The 22,382-nt window shown below is 35.7% G+C and overlaps 1 protein-coding gene across 6 annotated transcripts in view; it reads left to right on the forward strand.

Moving 5' to 3' along the window:
- Positions 1-22,382, forward strand: part of DIAPH2 (diaphanous related formin 2) — an 891,299-nt gene that overhangs the window by 233,543 nt on the left and 635,374 nt on the right. For all 6 annotated transcript variants that reach the window (XM_079910016.1, XM_079910017.1, XM_079910018.1 and 3 more), the window contains 2 exons: positions 2,555-2,663; positions 20,570-20,680. In XM_079910016.1, coding sequence (XP_079766142.1) covers positions 2,555-2,663; positions 20,570-20,680 — 220 coding nt within the window. The remainder of the gene's footprint in view (positions 1-2,554; positions 2,664-20,569; positions 20,681-22,382) is intronic.

Here is a 22,382-nt window from a genome sequence, read left to right on the forward strand (position 1 = left end):
ATGAAAATACTATTAAATTTTAGAAAAAATATCGATATTTTTACCTTATCTATTTGGATATTAGCTTTTTTTTTGATTCTTTGAAAAATAAGTATAAAAAGATAGAATCCTAATGGAGAGTTCTTCAAAGTTGGATAGTCAAAGTTAATGAATAGAATTTTGTCTAGTTGAAGGTAAAGCAATTATTAGAAAAATGGGAAAAGGTCAGTTAGGGAGTAATTTTGGCTAAACACACACACAGGCACACACATATACATACCCTACACAACATACACCCTCACACATGCACATCACAAAATTTGACTTCCTTAACTGAATTAACTAGATGCTTTATTTTGTACTATAATTTTATTTTATTTTTTTAACATCTTTATTGGAGTATAATTGCTTTACAATGTTCTGTTAGTCTCTGCTGTATAAAAAAGTGAATCAGCTATACATATACATATATCCCCATATCTCCTCCCTCTTGTGTCTCCCTCCCACCCTCCTTATCCCACCCCTCTAGGTGGTCACAAAGCACCCAGCTGATCTCCCTGTGCTATGTGGCTGCTTCCCACTAGCTATCTATTTTACATTTGGTAGTATATATTAGTCATGACACTTTCTTACTTCATCCCAGCTTACCCTTCCCCTCCCCGTGTCCTCAAGTCCATTCTCTATGTCTGCATCTTTATTCCTGTCCTGCCTCTAGGTTCTTCAGAACCAATTTTTTTTTTTTTAGATTCCATATGTATGTGTTAGCATACAGTATTTGTTTTTCTCTTTCTGACTTACTTCACTCTGTATGACAGACTCTAGGTCCATCCACCTCAGTACAAATAACTCATTTTCGTTTCTTTTTATGGCTGAGTAATATCCCATTGTATATATGTGCCACATCTTCTTTATCCATTCATCTGTCGATGGACACTTAGGTTGCTTCCATGTCCTGGCAATTGTAAATAGAGCTGCAATGATCATTGTGGTACATGACTCTTTTTGAATTATGGTTTTCTCAGGGTATATGCCCAGTAGTGGGATTGCTGGTTTATATGGTAGTTCTATTTTTAGTTTTTTAAGGAATCCCCATACTCTTCTCCATACTGGCTGTATCAATTGACATTCCCACCAACAGTGCACGAGGGTTCCCTTTTCTCCACACCATCTCCAGTGTTTATTGTTTGTAGATTTCTTGATGATGGCCATTCTGACTGGTGTGAGGTGATACCTCACTGTAGTTTTGATTTGCATTTCTCTAATGATTAGTGATGTTGAGCATCCTTTCTGCCTATGGTAAGTGAAAAGATGAAGCAATATTAATGGAATTAAATTAACTGGTTGGAAAGAACAAAAGGCTGTTGGTAACTACTCAAGAGTGCACATAAGTGCCAATTTTAGCAAGTTGTTGCTGACTATGCATAGATCATTTCTTCTTATGGAAATAATATTAAGTTAGAAGCAAAATTAAAGATTTGATATCCAGTTGGTAAGAAACCATTGAGATAAAGAATGTAATACCTGCTACGGACATGAACTAAAATATTTCTTCTGAACACTCTATGTGGCAGTAATCATCTCAGTTTGAATTATAATGGGGCAGGCAAAGATTTAGGATTCTTCTAATATGTTGACTTTCTCATACCTCTTGGAATAAAATGAGATGTTGCTTAGTGCTGGTTCATCCTTCGAAACCAGAAGACAAACACTGAATAAAAATATTATCACACAACATTAAGTCTTATCTCAGTGAGAACAAACTGAGCATGAAATAACTTATGCAGATAGGCTTCCTTCCTTAGGTTTTATAGAAAAATCAGTTTATACACAAGTAAGAAATATTTTTCTAGTCTGTTAGGTTTTCAGTACTTAATTCATATAATGTACCCTACCCTGGTATATTTTATGAGTTAATTATAATTTCAAATATAGTTTGATAATAGTAGTATACTACATAGAGGTTAATTTGATTCAGACACTGTACAGAGATAGTTTCCAATATTTTTGTTCAGGTGAATAAGTTTCTTGTGCTTGGTAATTATAGATGCTTCTCTAATTTACTGGGCTTTCTCTTTTAGGTTTTTTTCCTTGTTCCATTTTCAAAGAATCCTGGGTTTTTTTTTTTTTTTTAAGTTCTTTAAAAAATATTTACGCTTTTCAGCACTTTATTATAAAATTACAGTCCGTTTACACTTGAATAAACTTTGAATAATTGTAAATGCCATATCACGTTTAAGTGACATTAATATCTATGTTAACACATGAACTATCAAAACCTGAAACTTAAAATTTTAATGTTTATCAATTAAGTATTTTTTTTTAAATGTCACCCAGAAAAATTATTTTCCTCAAGACTTTCAAATTGAATTTTCATTTTGGTTCCCTAAAGTTATTTAACTCTATCAACATTTGACTTGTAGAAATATGTGGACAAGAACACAATTCTTAAATTGTAGTGGTCTATGTGAAAACATCAAGCACCAGAAAGAAAACAGGGAAGACTGTATAAGGGATAACCCATATTCATATAGTATGTGTAAGATGTATTTCTCATTTCTATTTTTTTTTTCTATAGTCTAGATAAACTTTTAGGAGCTATAACTACAGCAGCAGAACGAAATAACAGAGAACGATTTTCACCAATTGTGGAAGGATTAGAAAACCATGAAGCTTTGCAATTACAGGTGAGTTAGTTTCCGGGGTTGTATTTAGAGTACTGGTTTTGTATGACACCAACTCCATTTTAGCTAGCATTTAAATAGAAGGGAACATAAAAATGAAATTCTTCCTGTTGCTTGGTCATTCATAGAAGCTATGGTTTTGTCTGTGAAAATTACAATTTGTTTAAAATTAGGAAAAGTACTTTGGATTATTATAAATATGATGATCATAAATATTTGGATAGAAATTTAGTAATTATTGTAATAAGCCATGGAAATTAAAGCCTTAGCATTAATCAGGGCAAGAGGGCAAACAGTTCAGCCACTGCCGTTATCCTGAGGGTTAATGAAGTCTGTGTGGGCTCGTTGTAGAAATTTAAGAAAACTAAACACATCTCTTTTTTTGTGCCATTCACACAGCATTCAGAAGTTTCACTGCCCAGAATAGGGAGGATTGAATTGCAACTCTTAGGTCATGGTCTGTCTCATAGTCCTGTGTAGACCCAGCCTATATGTCTTCTTTAGAAAATGACAAAATTTGCTATCTTTTCTTAGATGGTTTCAGGAAATGAGCCATTTTATGAAAGATAACATTGTTCTTTAGTGATGAGAACTCTTATTTATTGACTGTACTTATCGTGTGAGATTCTGGACTAAACATTTGAATTTACATATACTATCTAGTTTAATTCTCACAATTCGGCTATGTAGGTACTATTATTATCTCCATTTTGCTTATGAGACAAATAGGCTGAGATTAAATAACTTGTCTAAGGTGCCACAGCTTGTAAGTGGGACAGTCAAATTCGATGCCAGGTTTGTTAGTCTGTGGTGCCCATCTCTTTCTTTTAGACAGTGTTTAGCATTTAATGTACCATGGGAAACACTTTCTGAAATATTTTTTAAACCCTTGTAGTGTCATTCAACAAAGAGAACATGGGTCCACGTTTATTTTATGAAATTATTTAGTAGAGAGTGTTTAAATATTAAAATTTCTTATCTGATATAAAAACAAAGAGTTTCTTTTCCCCTTTTTAATTTTATTGTTAAGTGTAGTTACCTGTTTTCACCAGAGATTCAAACTACAGCAGATAGATAATTTGGCTTGTCCAAAGAAAATACTGTAGTGTTACAAAACTATAATCCCTTTCCAAATACTTGAAGAAATTTGTTAATTGTTACTTCTACTCCAGCTATGATGAACATTTCAGATAGACTTTTATGGTGTGCCTTTTATGGCCAGTGTATTACATTTTTTAATGCTTGGGGGTTTCAGTGTTTTCAGTGTTCAATGCTTTCAGTGTTTCCTTTTTTAAATATACTTCTTATTATACAATTTATTTCAATAAAATTTAACATCTCTACTGAAAGGTTTGGAAACTGTCTTTTTTAAGATGACTTCTTGAACTCTTTGTTCTTGTTCCTGTGCTTGGGCTTACCTAACTAAATCTCATTGACTTTCAGTTGTATGTAGGAGTTTGTACTTGTCTTGCAAAGTTTGCTTAGGAGGAATTAAGTGTTTTATCTATATTCAAAGTTTTCATTCCTCACTCAGATCACTCACTCACTCAAAATCATACAGCTGTTGAGAGGTAGAGCTATGATTTGAAGCCAGGTCTATGTGATGCCAACATGTGTATACTGTATTGTCTGACCTTTAAATGACACCCCTGCCACAGAATAGTTCAGCCCACACAATGAGGTGGGAATGACATTTGCTAGCCTTCACGAAGCTGGACTGAATGGGATGATAAAAGTGGCAAGTTTTTAACAAGTAACATGGAAGGATCATAGACGTCTTGCTAGGTATTCAAGAAATTGTTGAATACTGATTATAGATGCAAACATATGCAAATCACAATTTGAAATTTCCTATTTTAATGAGGTACGAAAGTTAGTGATTTGTTATATACAGAGCCTGGTACTCTCAGAAGAATTGTGAAGTGGGTTTGTTTATTTGGATTATTTCACGTGGATGAAAAAAAATATCTAAAAGTTCAAAACTATATTCAGAATACAGAATGAAAAACAAAAGTTTAAAATCTGTTGTTTAAAGAATGAAATGAGTGCCGTATTTTAACAGAATTACTTTTCTATTTCTGTAGTATCCTGAGACTTCTCAAAATGTTATTACAGTCTCAGGAAGTAATTCTGTTAAAATACAGGACTAATTATATTTTTAAATAATAACTACATACCCCCCCACCCCCCTGCTTTTTGGATTCCAAAAGAGGTTATTAAGTTCTCACAGAAGTTTTCTAGCTCATATATTTTGTACCTGTGATAGGAGTTTTATTATCTTCAGTAGTTCAAGAAGTAGACAATAAATCATATATCTTCATATGTTCTCTGTTCATTGACTTTCCTTCAGCTGAGTAGCCTTCTCAAGTCTCCCCCATACTACAGTGCCTTCTTTTGATCCTAATTATCCTTCAAAGTAGCTTCTCATCTTTCTTTTTCATTTTATAGTCTAAGTCTCTAAAAGAATCATCCATACTTGTTTTCTCTGTTTCCTAAATTACCTTTCACAACGCAACTTTTTCACAGTTCTTCAAAAGGTTGACAATGATCTTTGAATTTCAAAGTCCAGTGGCTTCTTTCCAATCCTGATTGCTTGGCTCTATTGGTCACTCCCTCCTTGAAAATTTTCCTGCCTTTGGCTTTCTAGGCACCATCCTCTCCTTGCTTACTGAATACCTCTAACTGTTCTTTCTCTATCTTCTTCGTGCGTTTCTTCTTACTTCTTGGCTATTTTATTCTTTATGTTCTTTTCTTGGTCCCATTCTGTCATCATTTTTGTTTATACATACATATGGACACACATATACACACGTATATAAGCTCATATACATATACATCTATATGTATTGATACACACATATGTGAATGCTCTCAATTGCTTCTCTAGCTTTAACGTCCAACTATGTTCTAGTGATTCCCCAGCTTTTAAGTCTGGCTTATATCGGTATTCAATCCTACCTGTCCAAATAGCTAACTGGATGTTTTAGAAGCGTCATAAAAATTCAAAATTAAAAATAGCATTTATAAGCCATGTGCCAATGTTCTAAATACTTTAATATGTTACCTCATTTTAAACCTCACAGCAATTCTCTGAGAGAGATAGTAGTAGTATCCCCGTTTTATAGATGAGTAAGCTGAGGCTCATAGAGGTTAGATAACTTTTCTAGGGTCACATAGTAAATAGGAAGTAAAGCTCACTTTAGACCCTAGAGTATGTCTTCAGAGCACTTGCTCTTAACCACTATATGGTACCTCCTCTTAGTAAAATGAGCTCATTTTCTCTTTCCCTTAGCATGATTACCCCCCTAAAAGAAGTCTACTCTTCTTCCTGCCTTTCTCATTTTAGATAATAGAGAGGTATCATTTTCTTCCTGATCTTTGATTTTCCTCAAGACTTCATTCTTATTTGTTCCCTGCATCCAATTAATCATCAAGTCTTACAAAAGACTATGAATCTATCCCAGTCTGTCTGTCTCCACTGTCTTTATCTTCTCCCAGCAATATAATTCCAACCATTTCCTAATTAGTACCCCAAACTGATACATTCTTCCCCAAAACAGACAAATGTTTTGTAATACTGTTGGTTATCCTTTAAAAATAAATCTGATTCTAACATAGTAGCATTCCTAGAAACCTATCTATACTCATGACCCATTGCTTGATAAAAGTGAAAAGCCTAAGCATGATGAATGACCTTTCTCAATGTGGTCCCAATCTAACATTCTGGCCTTACAGCCTGTCACACTCCCAAATGTACCATATGTTTTAGCCGTATTAAACCTGGTGTTTCCCAAATATGCTGTAGCCTTTTAAATGCCCTCAAACATTTTATCATGCAGAACACTTTGCTTGGAATAGCAATGCTTCCCCAGCTACGTCCCTTTCCTCTTGGTAAGGTTTAATGAGGACACAAAGGAAGGCAAATTTAGGTATGTCCTGCATAAGTCAAGGAAGGCTTCAGTGATGAGGTGATGCTTTAACTGGGTCTTGAAGGATCAATAGAAATTTTCCAGAAAATTATCTTTACTGATAGAAAACCAGTACTCTGGTAGGGTGGAAGGCAAGAGAACGGCTTCCAGTAGGTAAAAATAGAGGCCAGAGGGCTTCCCTGGTGGCACAGTGGTTGAGAGTCCACCTGCCGATGCAGGGGACAGGGGTCGTGCCCCGGTTTGGGAGGATCCCACATGCCGCGGAGCGGCTGGGCCCGTGAGCCATGGCCGCTGGGCCTGCGCGTCCGGAGCCTGTGCTCTGCAACGGGAGAGGCCACAACAGTGAGAGGCCCACGTACCACACGCACACACAAAAAATAGAGACCAGAGTAGTCTGCCAGCCCCTTCACAAAAGACAGAGTGAGGTAATACCAACATGTAGTTGAAACTGATTTCTACGTAGCCCATCAGGAAAAGCTAGGGTACACTGAGCATTAGTAATAGTTGTTTTTTTTCCCCTTTAACTTTTATTATTTAAAAAAAAAAATTTTAATTGAAGTATGGTTGATTTACAGTGTTGTGTTAGTTTCAGGTGTACAGCAAAGTGGTTCAGCTATACATATACATATATATGTATGACTGTATACCTATGAATGTGTGTATATATATATTTTACATTCTCTTCCATTATAGGTTATTACAAGATATTGAATATAGTTCCCTGTGCTATAACAGTAGGTCTTTGTTGGTGATCTATTTTATGTATAGTAGTATGTATATGTTAATCCCAAACTCCTAATTTGTCCCTCCCAATAATAGTTGTTTATGGAAGGAGAAGGTCATAGAGTTAACCTCCAATGATGTATTATAAAAACCAGCCCCAGTCTTCACAGGCTGCTATTAGTCTGAAAGTTGCAATGTCTTAAAGTATTTCAGGAGCTGTGTGCAGAAGTGTTTTTATTTTAGCATGATTTAATACATCTAAAAAATGTTGTCTAACATGCTGAAAATAATTTAAAAAATTGTGCATGTTATAATTAGATATGGTACACAAAAACATAGAAGTAAATATACAGTTGGTTCACTTATCCAGACCTCACCTATTTGAGAGATTTATCATTTTGGAATATAACTCAGAACCAAAAAAAAAGAAAATAATCTGAGTAGCCTACAAAATGTCACCAAATCCATCAAGTAAGCCTCGTGATGACAAAGACCTTTTGGCCTTTAATCAGAGCCTATTAACTCTTTCTTCCTATGTTATCTTAATGGCCCGATTTTCTGTTTTCCATCCATAGCAGACTAGAAACACGAGTTGGGAGGTTGGAAGACAATTTATTCCAGACTTGTGCACTGAGATGATGAAGAAGCAACAACTGACACAATGAAAGCAAGGGAGAAGGAGATAGAAACATAATAAAAGAGTGGAACTGGAATTCAAAAATTATAACATTTGGTTTCATTTGGCGTCAGAGCAAATATCCCTGTATCTCTCAATAGCTCCTGAGGGCATGTATGTGTTCCATCATCTCTCACTAACTCACATATTTAATCATGCCCCTGAGTCAGCAAAAAAATAAAATAACAAATTATACCTAGGATATTTTAAGAATGTGGGAATTCAGGAATTCTCTTCAGAAAGAGTTCCATGCAAAAACAGATGTTCTTGCTTAAATAGACAAACCCTTAGGCATATGGACTGATTCTCTGTAGCGCGATTCTTTCCACAGTGGTTCTCAAGTGTTGAGATTTTACTCTAAGCATACTTATAAATTAGCTATTAGTGCACTCGTACCATCACATATGAGAAAGTAGCTTTGGATAAATCATTTATTATTTGTCAGTAGAGGTACATTTATAATAAAACAAGGCACTGCAGCTATGGATAAGGAGGAAATTTGTGGAAAAGTAAATGAGTGTGTTAAATATTGTGTTGAAGGAATGTCTGATACTACTTAGGAAGCTAAATAACTATTTATTGACAATTTTATACTACTACCATTTAAAAACTAGAATTAGTACAATGGGGGTTGTATAGAAATATTTACAATATGTAGTCATGTTTCAAGTACAAAAATAACTTCGGAGTTAAAGAAGGATGTCTTTTATTTAAAACCTGTTTCAAAGTTGAATAATTGCCAAATCGATCATTTTTGGTAACGGGGAATCACTAGTGACCTTTGTAATATAAAAAGCAACAGACACTTTGGAAGTCATCATATTGGTTTCCACAGCACCATTCAATGCTATTGGTCACTCTTGAACAAAGCTCTCTCTTCCCTCAACTTCTATGATACTAAGCTCTCCTCATTTTTATTTTACCTCTTTGTTACACTTAAAATCTCCTGTCTCTATGCTTGGCCTTAAAATATACTTATTCCTAGAGGTTGATCCATAGTCCTTTGATCCTTTGCTCTGGTCCTTTGCTCATTCTGTACATTGTCCTTGGCAGCATTATCCATCCTTATGACTTCCACCAGCACTTCTATGTGATGAATCTCTCTGAACTCTTCTATTCCAAATACATCCTGACTCACAGATTCCATATATTCAGCTGCCTTCTGACTGGATTTCAAATTCAGTATTGTCCTTAACTGTACTTTTCTTCCTTATCTTCATCCTCTCCTTCCGACTCCAATCCACTCTCCAACCTTAACCTGCCTTTCTCTCTTTTTTTAACATCTTTATTAGAGTATAATTGCTTTACAATGGTGTGTTACTTTCTGCTTTATAACAAAGTGAATCAGCTATACATATACATATATACCCATATCTCCTTCCTCTTGTGTCTCCCTCCCACCCTCCCTATCCCACTGCTCTAGGTGGTCACAAAGCACCCAGCTGACCTCCCTGTGCTAAGTGGCTGCTTCCCACTAGCTAGATATTTTATATTTGGTAGTGTATATATGTCCATGCCAACTCTATCACTTCCTCCCAGCTTACACTTCCCCCTCCCTGTGTCCTCAAGTCCATTCTCTACAGCTGTGTCTTTATTCCTGTCCCGCCCCTAGGTTCTTCAGAGCCATTTTTTTCAAAGAGATATTCTTTCGTTGTTAGTGTATAGTAATCCAACAGGTTTCTGTGCATTAATTTTGTATCCTGCTACTTTACCAAATTCATTGATTAGCTCTAGTAGTTTTCTGGTGACATCTTTAGGATTCTCTATGTATAGTATCATATACAAACAGTGAAAGTTTTACTTCTTCTTTTCCAATTTATATTCCTTTTATTTCTTTTTCTTCCTTGATTGTTGTGGCTAAAACTTCCAAAACTATGTTCAATAATAGTGGTGAGAGTAGATAACCCTGTCTTGTTCCTGATCTTAGTGGAAATGGTTTCAGTTTTTCACCATTGAGAATGATGTTGGCTGTGGGTTTGTCATATATGGCCTTTATTATGTTGAGGTAAGTTCCCTCTATGCCTACTTTCTGGAGGATTTTTATCATAAATGGGTGTTGAATTTTGTTGAAAGCTTTTTCTGCATCTATTGAGATGATCATACAGGTTTTCTCCTTTAATTTGTTAATATTATGTATCATATTGATTTACTTGCATATATTGAAGAATCCTCACATTCCTGGGATAAACCCCACTTGATCATGGTGTGTGATCCTTTTAATGTGCTGTTGGATTCTGTTTGCTAGTATTTTGTTGAGGATTATTGCATCTATGTTCATCACTGATATTGGCCTATAGTTCTCTTTCTTTGTGACATCGTTGTCTGGTTTTGGTATCAGGGTGATGGTGGCCTCGTAGAATGAGTTAGGGAGTGTCCCTCCCTCTGCTATATATTTTGGAAGAGTTTGAGAAGGATAGGTGTTAGCTCTTCTGTAAATGTTTGATAGAATTCACCTGTGAAGCCATCTGGTCCTGGGCTTCTGTTTGTGGGAAGATTTTTAATCAGAGTTTCAATTTCAGTGCTTGTGATTGGCCTCTTTATAATATCTATTTCTTCCTGGTTCAGTCTCAGAAGGTTGTGCTTTTCTAAGAATTTGTCCATTTCTTCCAGGTTGTCCATTTTATTGGCATAGAGTTGTTTGTAGTAATCTCTCATGATTCTTTGTATTTCTGCAATGTCAGTTGTTACTTCTCCTTTTTCATTTCTAGTTCTGTTGATTTGAGTCTTCTCCCTTTTTTTCTTGATGAGTCTGGCTAATGTTTTATCAATTTTGTTTATCTTCTCAAAGAACCAGCTTTTAGTTATATTCATCTTTGCTATTGTTTCCTTCATTTCTTTTTCATTTATTTCTGATCTGATTTTTATGATTTCTTTCCGTCTGCTAACTTTGGGGTTTTTTTTTTTTGTTCTTCTTTCTCTAATTTCTTTTTGTGTAAAGTTAGGTTGTTTACTTGAGATGTTTCTTTTTACTTGAGGTAGGACTGTATTGCTATAAATTTCCCTCTTAGAACTTCTTTTGCTGCATCCCATAGGTTTTGGGTCTTTGTGTTTTCATTGTCATTTGTTTCTAGGTATTTTCTGATTTCCTCTTAGATTTCTTCAGTGACCTCTTGGTTATTTAGTAACATATTGTTTAGCCTCCAAGTGTTTGTATTTTTTACAGTTTTTTTCTTGTAATTGATATCTAGTCTCATAGCCTTGTGGTCAGAAATGATACTTGATACGATTTCAATTTTCTTAAATTTACCAAGGCTTCATTTGTGACCCAAGATATGATCTATCCTGGAGAATGTTCCATGAGCACTTGAGAAGAAAGTGTATTCTGTTTTTGGTTGGAATGTCCTATAAATATCAATTAAGTCCATCTTGTTTAATGTGTCATTTAAAGCTTTTGTTTCCTTATTTATTTTCATTTTGGATGATCTGTCCATCAGTGAAAGTGGGGTGTTAAAGTCCCCTACTATGATTGTGTTACTGTCAATTTCCCCTTTTATGACTGTTAGCATTTGCCTTATGTATTGAGGTGCTCCTATGTTGGGTGTATGAATATTTACAATTGTTATATCTTCTTCTTGGATTGATCCCTAGATCATTATGTAGTGTTCTTCTTTGTCTCTTGTAATAGTCTTTAAAGTCTCTTTTGTCTGATATGAGAATTGCTACTCCAGTTTTCTTTTGATTTCCATTTGCATGGAATCTCTTTTTCCATCCCCTCACTTTCAGTCTGTATGTGTCCCTAGGTCTGAAGTGGGTCTCCTGTAGGCAGCATATATATGGGTCTTATTTTTGTATCCATTCAGCCAGTCTGTGTCTTTTGGTTGGAGCATTTAATCCATTTACATTTAAGGTAGTTATCAATATGTATGTTCGTATTACCATTTTCTTAACTGTTTTGGGTTTGTTATTGTAGGTCTTTTCCTTCATTTGTATTTCATGCCTAGAGAAGTTGGATTTGTTGTAAAGCTGGTTTGGTGGTGCTGAATTCTCTTAGCTTTTGCTTGTCTGTCAAGGTTTTACTTTCTCCATTGAATGTGAATGATATCCTTGCTGTGTAGAGTAATCTTGGTTGTAGGTTTTTCCTTTTCATCACTTTAAATATGTCCTGCCACTCCCTTCTGGCTTGCAGAGTTTCTGCTGAAAGTTCAGCTCTTAACCTTATGGGGATTCCCTTGTATGTTATTTGTTGATTTTCCCTTGCTGCTTTTAATATTTTTTCTTGGTATTTAATTTTTGTTATTTTGATTAATACGTGTTGGCATGTTTCTCCTTGTATTTATCCTGTATGGGACTCTCTGTGCTTACTGGACTTGATTATTTCCTTTCCCATATTAGGGAAGTTTTCTACTATAATCTGTTCAAATATTTTCTCAGTCCCTTTCTTTTTCTTTTCTTCTCCTGGGACCCCTATAATTTGAATGTTGGTGTGTTTAGTGTTGTCCCAGAGGTCTCTGAGACTGTCCTCAATTCTTTTCATTCTTTTTTCTTTATTCTGCTCTGCAGTAGTTATTTCCACTATTTTATCTTCCAGGTCACTTATCCGTTCTTCTACCTCAGTTATTCTGCTATTGATTCCTTCTAGATAATTTTTAATTTTATTTATTTTGTTGTTCATCATTGTTTGTTTGCTCTTCAGTTCTTCTAGGTCCTTTTTAAATGTTTCTTGTATTTTCTCATTTCTATTTCCATGATTTTGGATCATCTTTACTATCATTACTCTGAATTCCTTTTCAGGTGGATTGCCTATGTCCTCTTCATTTGTTTGGTCTGGTGGGTTTTTACCTTGCTCCTTCATCTGCTGTGTGTTTCTGTCTTCTCATTTTGCTTAACTTACTGTGTTTGGTGTCTCCTTTTCACAGGCTGCAGGTTCATATTTCCCATTGTTTTTGGTATTTGCCCCCAGTGGGTAATGTTGGTTCAGTGCATTGTGTAGGCTTCCTCGTGGAGGGGACTGATGCCTGTGTTCTGGTGGATGAGGCTGGATCTTGTCTTTCTGCTGGGTAGGACTGTGTCCAGTGGTGTGTTTTGGGGTGTCTGTGACCTTATAATGATTTTAGGCAGCCACTGTGCTAATGGATGCGGTTGTGTTCCTGTCTTGCTAGTTGTTTGGCATAGGATGTCCAGAAATGTAGCTTGCTGGTCATCAAGTGGAGCTGGGTCTTAGTGTTGAGACGGAGATCTCTGGGAGGGCTTTCACCATTTGATATTAGGTGGAGCCAGGAGGTCTCTGGTGGACCAGTGTCTGTACTTGGCTCTCCCACCTCAGAGGCACAGGCCTGATACCTGGCCAGGGCACGAAGACCCTGTCAGCCACACGGCTCAGAAGAAAAGGGACAAAAGAAGCATGAAATAAATAAAATAAACTTAAAAATAAAAAAGCATTATTAAAAATATAAAAATTAAAAAGGAAAAAAAGAAGGAAAGAAGAGAGCAAGCAAACTAACAAACAAATCCACCAATGATATTAAGCACCAAAAATTATACACACACAAAAAAAAAACCCAACAGACAGAACCCTAGCACAAATGGTAAAAGCAGAGCTTTACAGACAAAATTACAGAAAGAAGTATACACATACACAGTCACAAAAAGAGAAAAAGGAAAAAAAAAATCTATATATAAAAAAAAGAAATAGGAAGAGAGTAGCAAAATCAATAAACAAATCTACCAATAATAATTAACTGTATATACTAAACTAAGATAAACATAAAGCCAGGAATAAATCAGATGCAGGAAGCAAGCCCCAAGTCTATAGTTGCTCCCAAAGTCCACTGCCTCAATTTTGGGATGATTCATCGTCTATTCATGTATTCCAGAGATGATGGGTATATGAAGTTGATTGTGGGGATTTAACTCGCTGCTCCTGAACCTGCATGGAGAGATTTCCCTTTCTCTTCTTTGTTCGCACAGCTCCTGGGGTTCAGCTTTGGATTTGGCCCCGCCTCTGTGTGTAGGTCGCCTGAGGCCATCTGTTCCCCACCCAGACAGGACGGGGTTAAAGTAGCAGCCGATTAGGGGGCTCTGGCTCACTCAGGCCGGTGGGAGGGAGGGGTACAGAATGCGGGGCAAGCCTGTGGCGGCAGAGGCCTCCGTGACATTGCACCAGCGTGAGGCGTGCCATGTGTTCTCCCGGGGAAGTTGTTCCTGGATCACGGGACCCTGGCAGTGGCGGGCTGCAACAGGCTCCCAGGAGGGGAGGTGTAGATAGTGACCTGTGCTTGCACACAGGTTTCTTGGTGGCTACAGCAGCAGCCTTAGCACTTCATGTCCGTCTGTGGGGTCTGTGCTGATAGCTGCGGCTCACACCCATCTCTGGAGGTCGTTTAGGCGCTGCTCTGAATCACCTCTCCTTGTTCACCCCGAAACAATGGTCTCTTGCCTCTTCAGCAGGTCCAGACTTTTTCCCGGACTCCCTCCCAGCTAGCTGTGGCGCACTAGCCCCCTTCAGGCTGTGTTCACGCAGCCAACCCCAGTCCTCTCTCTGAAATCTAAGCTCCGAAGCCCGAGCCTTAGCTCCCAGCCCCCGCCCGCCCCGTGGGGTGAGCAGACAAGCCTCGGGCTGGTGAGTGCTGGTCGGCACTGATCCTCTGTGCAGGAATCTCTCCACTTTGCCCTCCACACCCCTGTTGCTGTGCTCTCCTCCGCGGCTCCGAAGCTTCCCCCTCCGCCACCCACAGTCTCCCCCCACGAAGGGGCTTCCTAGTGTATGGAAACTTTTCCTCCTTCACAGCTCCCTCCCAGTGGTGCAGGGCCCATCCCTATTCTTTTGTCTCTGTTTGTTCTTTTTTCTTTTGCCCTACCCAGGTATGTGGGGAGTTTCTTGCCTTTTAGTAGGTCTGAGGTCTTCTGCCAGCATTCAGTAGGTGTTCTGTAGGAGATGTTCCACATGTAGATGTATTTCTGATGTATTTGTGGGGAGGAAGGTGATCTCCACGTCTTACTCCTCCACCATCTTGGTGGTCTTCCAGGCCTGCCTTTCTTGTTTGCCCATTCCTGGTTAACCTTAGCATTGTCCACCAAGTAGCATAAACGAGAAACATAAGTCATTTTCGAATATACTCTTTCTCCATCCACCGTTCCCTCAGTCACCAAATCCTACCAATTATACTGCCTTAGTGCTGTACTTTCCTTCCTTAGTATAATAGTATCTACCTCCCGCCCCTGCTACTTCTTTGTTTCAGGGCGTTGTCACATCTCAATGTTTTATAATTTCCCTGGACTCTTAAATATCTTCTGCCCTTCATTCCAGCCCCTTTTAAATCATTTTCTACAAAGTTATACTTCTGAAATGTCATTCTTGTTATATCGCTGCTTAAAATCCTGTTACATCTTCCCATAGCCACTAGAAGTAAAGTCTAATGCTAGTCCACACAAAATATCAATACTTCATCATCTAACTGTGGCTTTGTCTCTAACCTCATATTCCGTCACTCTTCTACATATAGTTTTTGATCCAGTCATACTGTACCCAGTTCCCTGAACATTTTATGCTATTTCATCTCTCTGCCTCCATACCTTTGTACTTGGCAATGCCATGCCTGGAATCCTCCATTTTATGACTTATTAACTTTTTCTGTATGTTTGTATCTTTCTTCGTTGGTACGTATTTTGACTCAAACCATCTTTTTTCCTAACTCCTGCTGGGTTGGGATAAAGCAAGACCTTGTTAGTGTCAAGAAAGTACTTAATAAGGTCAATGTGTGACAGTGTCAATAACATTTTAAAAGCACAATTTGTCACAGCTAATGGCAATATGGATAATGTGTCTGAGAATGTCCTAGAGTTGGCAGTTATTGTACTATATAGCTCTGTGAATTGTGATCAAACAGATAGATGTTTGTATAGTTTTCAAAGCTGATGAGTTACAGTAAATAAAAGGTTCTAGCATTTTCCCAGGAATTTTGTGAAGATATTTTATGTTTAAATATTTTCCCCTCTATCACTTAAGAAACTGAATGCAATTTCTTTTTGTAGTAGTATATCTCGTCAATAAAATTTGAAACATTTAATGACTATTCACCCATTGTATTTTAAACATTTTATTGGCAACAGTTAGGGGTTACAAAGAAAACCCTAAGCAAATACAGAGCCATATCTTGAGGAAGCTTGAAATTTATTTTGTGATATTTCACTCTCTATACCACACCCCACACCCCAGGATGAAGACAATAGAACCCTGTGACTAAAGAATGTAGGTGATTATTATACAAAGAATGTATCCTATTATGGTAAAAGAAGGATTATAATGTTATAGAAAAATTGATAGTAATTCAGTTTAGTATAGTTATGCATGGCAGAAATTATTGGATGCTTTCTTATATGTGCAAAGTTGGTGGTTTTTATCTACATGTTTATGCATTTGTTAAATGGGTTATATAGATATCATGTAAAAATCTCCATATAATATAGGGAGATCATTTAATAACATTGCAAATACAGAAACATTTTTTACTGGTTAAAAATCATAATCATAGTTCTAGCCTAGTATGTTTATCAATAATGGAGAAAATTCAGACTTCCTATTATTTTTGAATTTTAGTTCTCATGGAAGCTAAATTTAAATCAAATAAATATGGCAGATCATTTTGAACCTTAGATACATTATAAAGAAACTAAGCAACAGATGAAATCTGGCTAGTGGACTCTGTGATTTCTATTTAAAGGTACTTGTTTTCTTTCCAGTACAGGGAAAAATGCTATTCAGCAATGCCTGATTTGTGCATTATAGTGTGGTAGAAAGACTCTACCTAAAAGATTCTACCTAAAAGACTAAAAGTCATGAGGCCTGAGTTCAAATCCAATCTTTGTGTTTTATTATTAGCTATACAGTCTTGGGCAAATCATCTAATCTTCCTAGGTTTTCAGTTTCCTTATCTTTAAATGAGGATATCGGACCAGAGTATTTTATGTTCTTTCTAGCTTTCAAATCCCGTAATCCTTTATTTTCTGTCTCTGGAGTTGGAGTTTTGTTTTTTGAAAGTAGATTGATTTTTCATTGTAAGAGGACAATATCGTTCAATCATGCTCTTAAAGATTTATATACTTGGAAGTCGAACAATGCCAATTTTGAAAGTTCCACTATTCAGAAATGAGTTTTATACTGCTTTAGAGCTTAGGTTTTAGATATTAGGCCAGAATCCTTTTTAAAGTGTCCAGTGCAGTGCTATTGAGTCAAACTTTCTGCAGTCTCCTATATCCGTGCTGTCCAATATGGGAGCCACTAGCCACATGTGGCTGTTCAACACTTGAACTGTAACTAATGAAACTGAGCAACAGCATTTTAAATTTTATTTAATTATAATTAAGCTAAATTTAAATTGTAGTCAGTGGCTCTGTATTGAACAGCATGCTCATGTGTGTGTGTGTGTGTGTATGTGATGTGTGTATTTGTGTGCACATCTATGCTGAATAGGGAGTTGAGGGAGTAGGGTGGCAGGAAGTAAAGGAGAGTGAGAGGCCATTGTTTTGGTTGATGGGATGCTGTCCATAGGTCACTGTTCAGGATATATATAAAGTGGAATGTAACACATTCCAGAAACCATTTTCTATCTCCCTTCCTCCCTTCCCCCCTCCCTCTCTCCCTCTCTCTTCCTTTTCTTTCTTTCTTTCTTTTTTTTCTTTCTTTCTTTCTTTCTTTCTTTCTTTCTTTCTTTCTTTCTTTCTTTCTTTCTTTCTTCCTTTCACATTCCATTATGTATTATGATAACCACTTTATTTTTATTGAGGTATACTTGATAACCATAAGATAACCATTTTATATACTAGACAGCATATTAAAATAATTATATGTTTTTCTAATTAACCTATAGTTTCAAAGTTAGGTATTCCCAATATATTAAACATGATGCACTAGTTAAATTTTATTATCTTACCCATCCTTAAAATATTTTGTTGTGTTAATCTAGGAATGGATTCTATGAGGCATCTGGAATGTGCTGGAAATTATACTGTATTTGGAGTAAAGTGATATGTTTAGAATCATGAATTTCCTCCTTGCTGTGTCACCTTGTATAAGTTATTTATCTGCTTTGAGCCTCAGCTTCATCATCTGTGAAATAAGGATAATAGTAACACTTATCTCATGGTTTTTGTGAGGGTGAGATTAGATGGTGAATTATGTAAAGCTCCTAAGTTGGTAACAAAAACTAATACAATATATTAATGATGATAATAGTTTGGAGGTTTGTATTTAGCTATGAATTCAGAATCCACACAATGGGTATTTCATATTTATAATTAAGTAATAATATACTCTGCCCTATAAACTAATTACATTTTAAAATTTTAACTTTGTAAATAGTGACAATTGGATTGATTTTGTTCCTATCCTCTGAAAAGGGCAGTAATTGTGTAGTAGTATAAAGGAATGGAGATAATTAAGATGAGTTTTTTTGTTTTCCACATTCATACAATGTAAATATTCCTATTAAAGAGCATTGCTTTAGCAGATTATGTTGGAAAATGACATGATAGTATGAATATTCATCTTATGCTATTTGTAAGTAATTAAATATCTTTAAGAATTTGATAAACAGTAAATAGTACATTGATAAACCAGTGCTGTTACCTGTTTAAACTACTGACTTCAAAGTGTGTGCTATTTTTTACTATAGTCAATGGATGTAACTTCTTTTTTTAGCATTTAGTTATATATCATACATTGTGTGTTAAATGAGTATTTAAAAGCATTGCAACATTTATATTATTAAATGTAAAATTATTTTGATGTTACATTCATTAATTTTTTTGGCTTTGACTATTTTTATAATTTCCTGATCCAAATACTTTTATTATATAAAGGTACAATTCCAAGACTCATTAACTTGTTTCTTATGGAAATGTTCTCTTTGCTTGTAGGGTATTAATACAAGCCATTAAGCTAGAATTTCTTCTGGCAAAAACAATCCTAGCAGATGGCAACTTTTCTCTCTATTAATTTTGGATTGGACATGTATTTTGGCTTGTTCGGTCAGGTCAGAGTTGTAACATAACAAGAATCATTCATGCAAATACTGTCATAATATACCTATGGACTCATACAGTATGCAAATTTATATTCCAGCCTACTGAAACTATATGAAGACTTAAACATTTTCTTACTGTAAACAGGAAGGTTAAGTAACCCATTAAGGCATAAGCATCATAATAACTTATCTGATATGACTTTTGAGGTAATGCCAAGTCAATGGCAAATATTTAGTCAGATGTCTAAGTGATTTAGCTTGACATTTGAGCATTCATAAGAATTGGACTGAATTGTTCAATTATCATTTAGATAGCTAGTAATGTTAGAGACAGCCTCAATAATCCCTTTTAATGCATGCAACTTTTGATTTTTGAACCTGGATGTGAGCTAGATAGGCTAATCTCCCCCAAAACAGCTTAAATGCATAAGATAAAGATATAACAATAAAAGCAATATAGCTTTTAATATTTGTCTCTACTTGAAAAAAATCACTATCATAATAACAGGTCTGGATGTGGTCAAGTCAAAATACATTTGAAATATTTTTCTTTTGCTGATGTGTTTTTCCATACTAACTATTGATTTATTTGTGCCCCTTTCTATATATACTTAACATATTTACTAAATCTGGTATTTTACAGTGGTCCCCTTGCAGTCAGCTCTTTGAACACTACTAGACTCATTGCGTACTTTAAAAATAATAAATTTCAGTGTGCAGCTCTTAAACTATTAGCCAATTGCCTTAGACGTGAGCAGCATTTTCCAAAAATGAGGAATAATCTTTGGAACACTTGGCAGTTAGCATTTGGTTGACACTCTCCTAGCTTGCAATTACCGGAAAATAACTCCCTCCTCTTTTATAATAGGGAACCTCAATAACAGAAGAAAACCAAAACCCATTTTCCAGCATCAGTCTAAGTAATGAATCACCTTTACTTGAAAACAAGCTCTTATATTTACTTTACCATGCAATGCACATTAGTATTTGTGTCATAGTGCCTTCTAGTTGATCTTAATTCACTTGCATTTATTTTTTTATATAGTAAATTAATTCATCTTATTCATATAGTTTACTACTCTTTATTTTGTGCAAATCTATCCAATAATAGAATGGAGAGAGTGTAACTCAGTGTAATAATATCTCTAAGTTATCACTGTTCCCTGTTTAACATCAGGGTACTTTTATAGCTTTGTTTGAGTTATTTTAGAAAAGTGTTTATAACCATATAGAATTGAGGCCAAGCGCCCTCTGAGGACAGCTGGATATGAAAGATACATTTCATGATCTTTTTAAAGGGCTCTGTATCCACACTGTTGGAACTTGGAGTTTCTCAGAGAAAGTTTAATATTCCTTCATATTGTTTAGCAAAGCATAGCAGTACTTGACCAACCATCATATCTTCGTTAGAATTTCTCTGGACATTAGAAACTCTATTGTTATTTTTTTTGTTTCTACTGTAAAGTCATAATCATTATACTTATATAAACATTTGCATTTCTTGCTGTATTTCATAATATATGTATGTATTCCTTTAGTAAATGGAAAAACATTTCTAAATGCATTATTTCTTTAATTTAAAAAAACTTTTTTTTAACAAAGTTTACTTTCTAATTGCAGGTGGCCTGCATGCAGTTTATAAATGCCCTTGTCACATCTCCTTATGAGCTTGATTTTCGAATACATTTAAGGAATGAATTCCTTCGTTCAGGACTAAAAACAATGTTACCAGTAAGTGGAATGTGCACATTTATTATGCTTATGAACTTTAATGTTTTTCTCTCTTTAGACAAAAGTACTTTCAGCAAAGTAAATAAATGTGCCTTGCCGTTTCCTTTTGTAAAGCACTGGACATTTTGTAAGCTTTTTGATATTGCAGTAGTGTTAGTCTCTACATAAAACTGATGATTCGGAATTCAGCTAATGGTATGTCCAGAAGTGATGGCTTTTTTGGTCTTGTTGAAGTCGAAAGGGAACTTTTCTTTGACTTTGAATACTGAGAACATAAAAGACTCCTATTTTTTTGCCATTTCAATTTTTCATTAAAATTTTTTGCTTTCCTCTTTGATAACTTAGATTGATTTCCTTTATATTCAGCATAAGTATGCATAAAATTTTGATTAGTATATTCTAGACACATAACATAAGGATGGTATTCTTGTTATAAATCCGTAGCATCTTTTCTAAAGAAGAACAATTTTATTTCTTAAATTGAGTGTGGATATCTGCACTAATTGTGATACTGTTAAAAACATTTTTGAAATAACGTTATAGACTTGTTCTAAGATAAATGAGCACACTTATTTTATAAATAGAAATGCAACTACCATGACTTTATACTTTACTTAGTATGTTAACTAAAGAAGGATTTTGTTCAAGACCATGGCATTTTTAAAGGAGACAAGTAAAATCTCACTAGTTTCTTTATTTAAACTACTTAGACCATACCTGATAAACAAGAAGTAAATGTAGGGGTGGGGAATAAAAGGACTGAGGAAAGAAAAAACAAAATAAAACAAATGTCAATGAGCGTGTATATAAGGTATTCCTAGGGTATTAGAAATAGCAAAATCAGGGGTATTTCCTGGTGAGGGACTAGTGTGTAGCATGCATCTGTAACTTGTCTTCTGATAGTCTTAACTGAAAGTGGTTGAAACTCATCATCATAAAATATACAATTGGGTCTATTGAAACCCATTTTAATAAGATATATGATTGGGTCTGTGAGCTTTTAGAAATTTCTATGTCAATTCCACTTTGAATGGTTCTTTCATCCATGACTTTAAAAAGCAAGGAATTGGTTGCAGTGAATCAAAGCATCATCGTAAGTGACCCGAATAGAGGTTCAATATGCAGTTAACTTAGGCACATTCACTAGTTATAGTGTATGTAACACACATTCTTTTTTTTGTCACAAATCTCTCCTCATGAAAAGTCTGTGGTCTTATGTAGCTAGAGGTAATATTACAGTCCTCATTCTAGTGTGCTTTTGAATTGCCTACTCAGTGTTTCCATCCTTGTCCTCTTGGAGCTGGTCCTCTGTTTCTGGGAGAGTAATCATGTCTTTGGGCACTTGTTGGCCTCAGGGGCTCCTGAAGATCCTCTACTCATTTACTAATATGCCATGTTTTTCTGCCTTAGTTATTGCCGTCTATTCCAGCTTTCATTTCCCTATGTCTATTTATAATTAAACATTCGTTTTCTACCGTATGCTACTGAATGGCTGGTCAAGAAAACTGTGACTCTCAATTTATTTAAGTCCTCATCTTTTCAGAAAGGGTATGCACAGTAGCTCTTGTCCTTACCTTTTGCACATTTGCCAGGGTGTGCTCATTTCTGCTGGGTTCAGTGGTCTCATGGTATTTTTCCTTTGGTTACATTGACAGCTAAGATTTTGCATCAGTGTTTCTTAGCTACACTTTCGCCTTGGCCC

This window comes from Stenella coeruleoalba (assembly GCF_951394435.1).
Source record: "Stenella coeruleoalba genome assembly, chromosome: X".
In the NCBI taxonomy this organism is placed as follows: domain Eukaryota; kingdom Metazoa; phylum Chordata; class Mammalia; order Artiodactyla; family Delphinidae; genus Stenella; species Stenella coeruleoalba.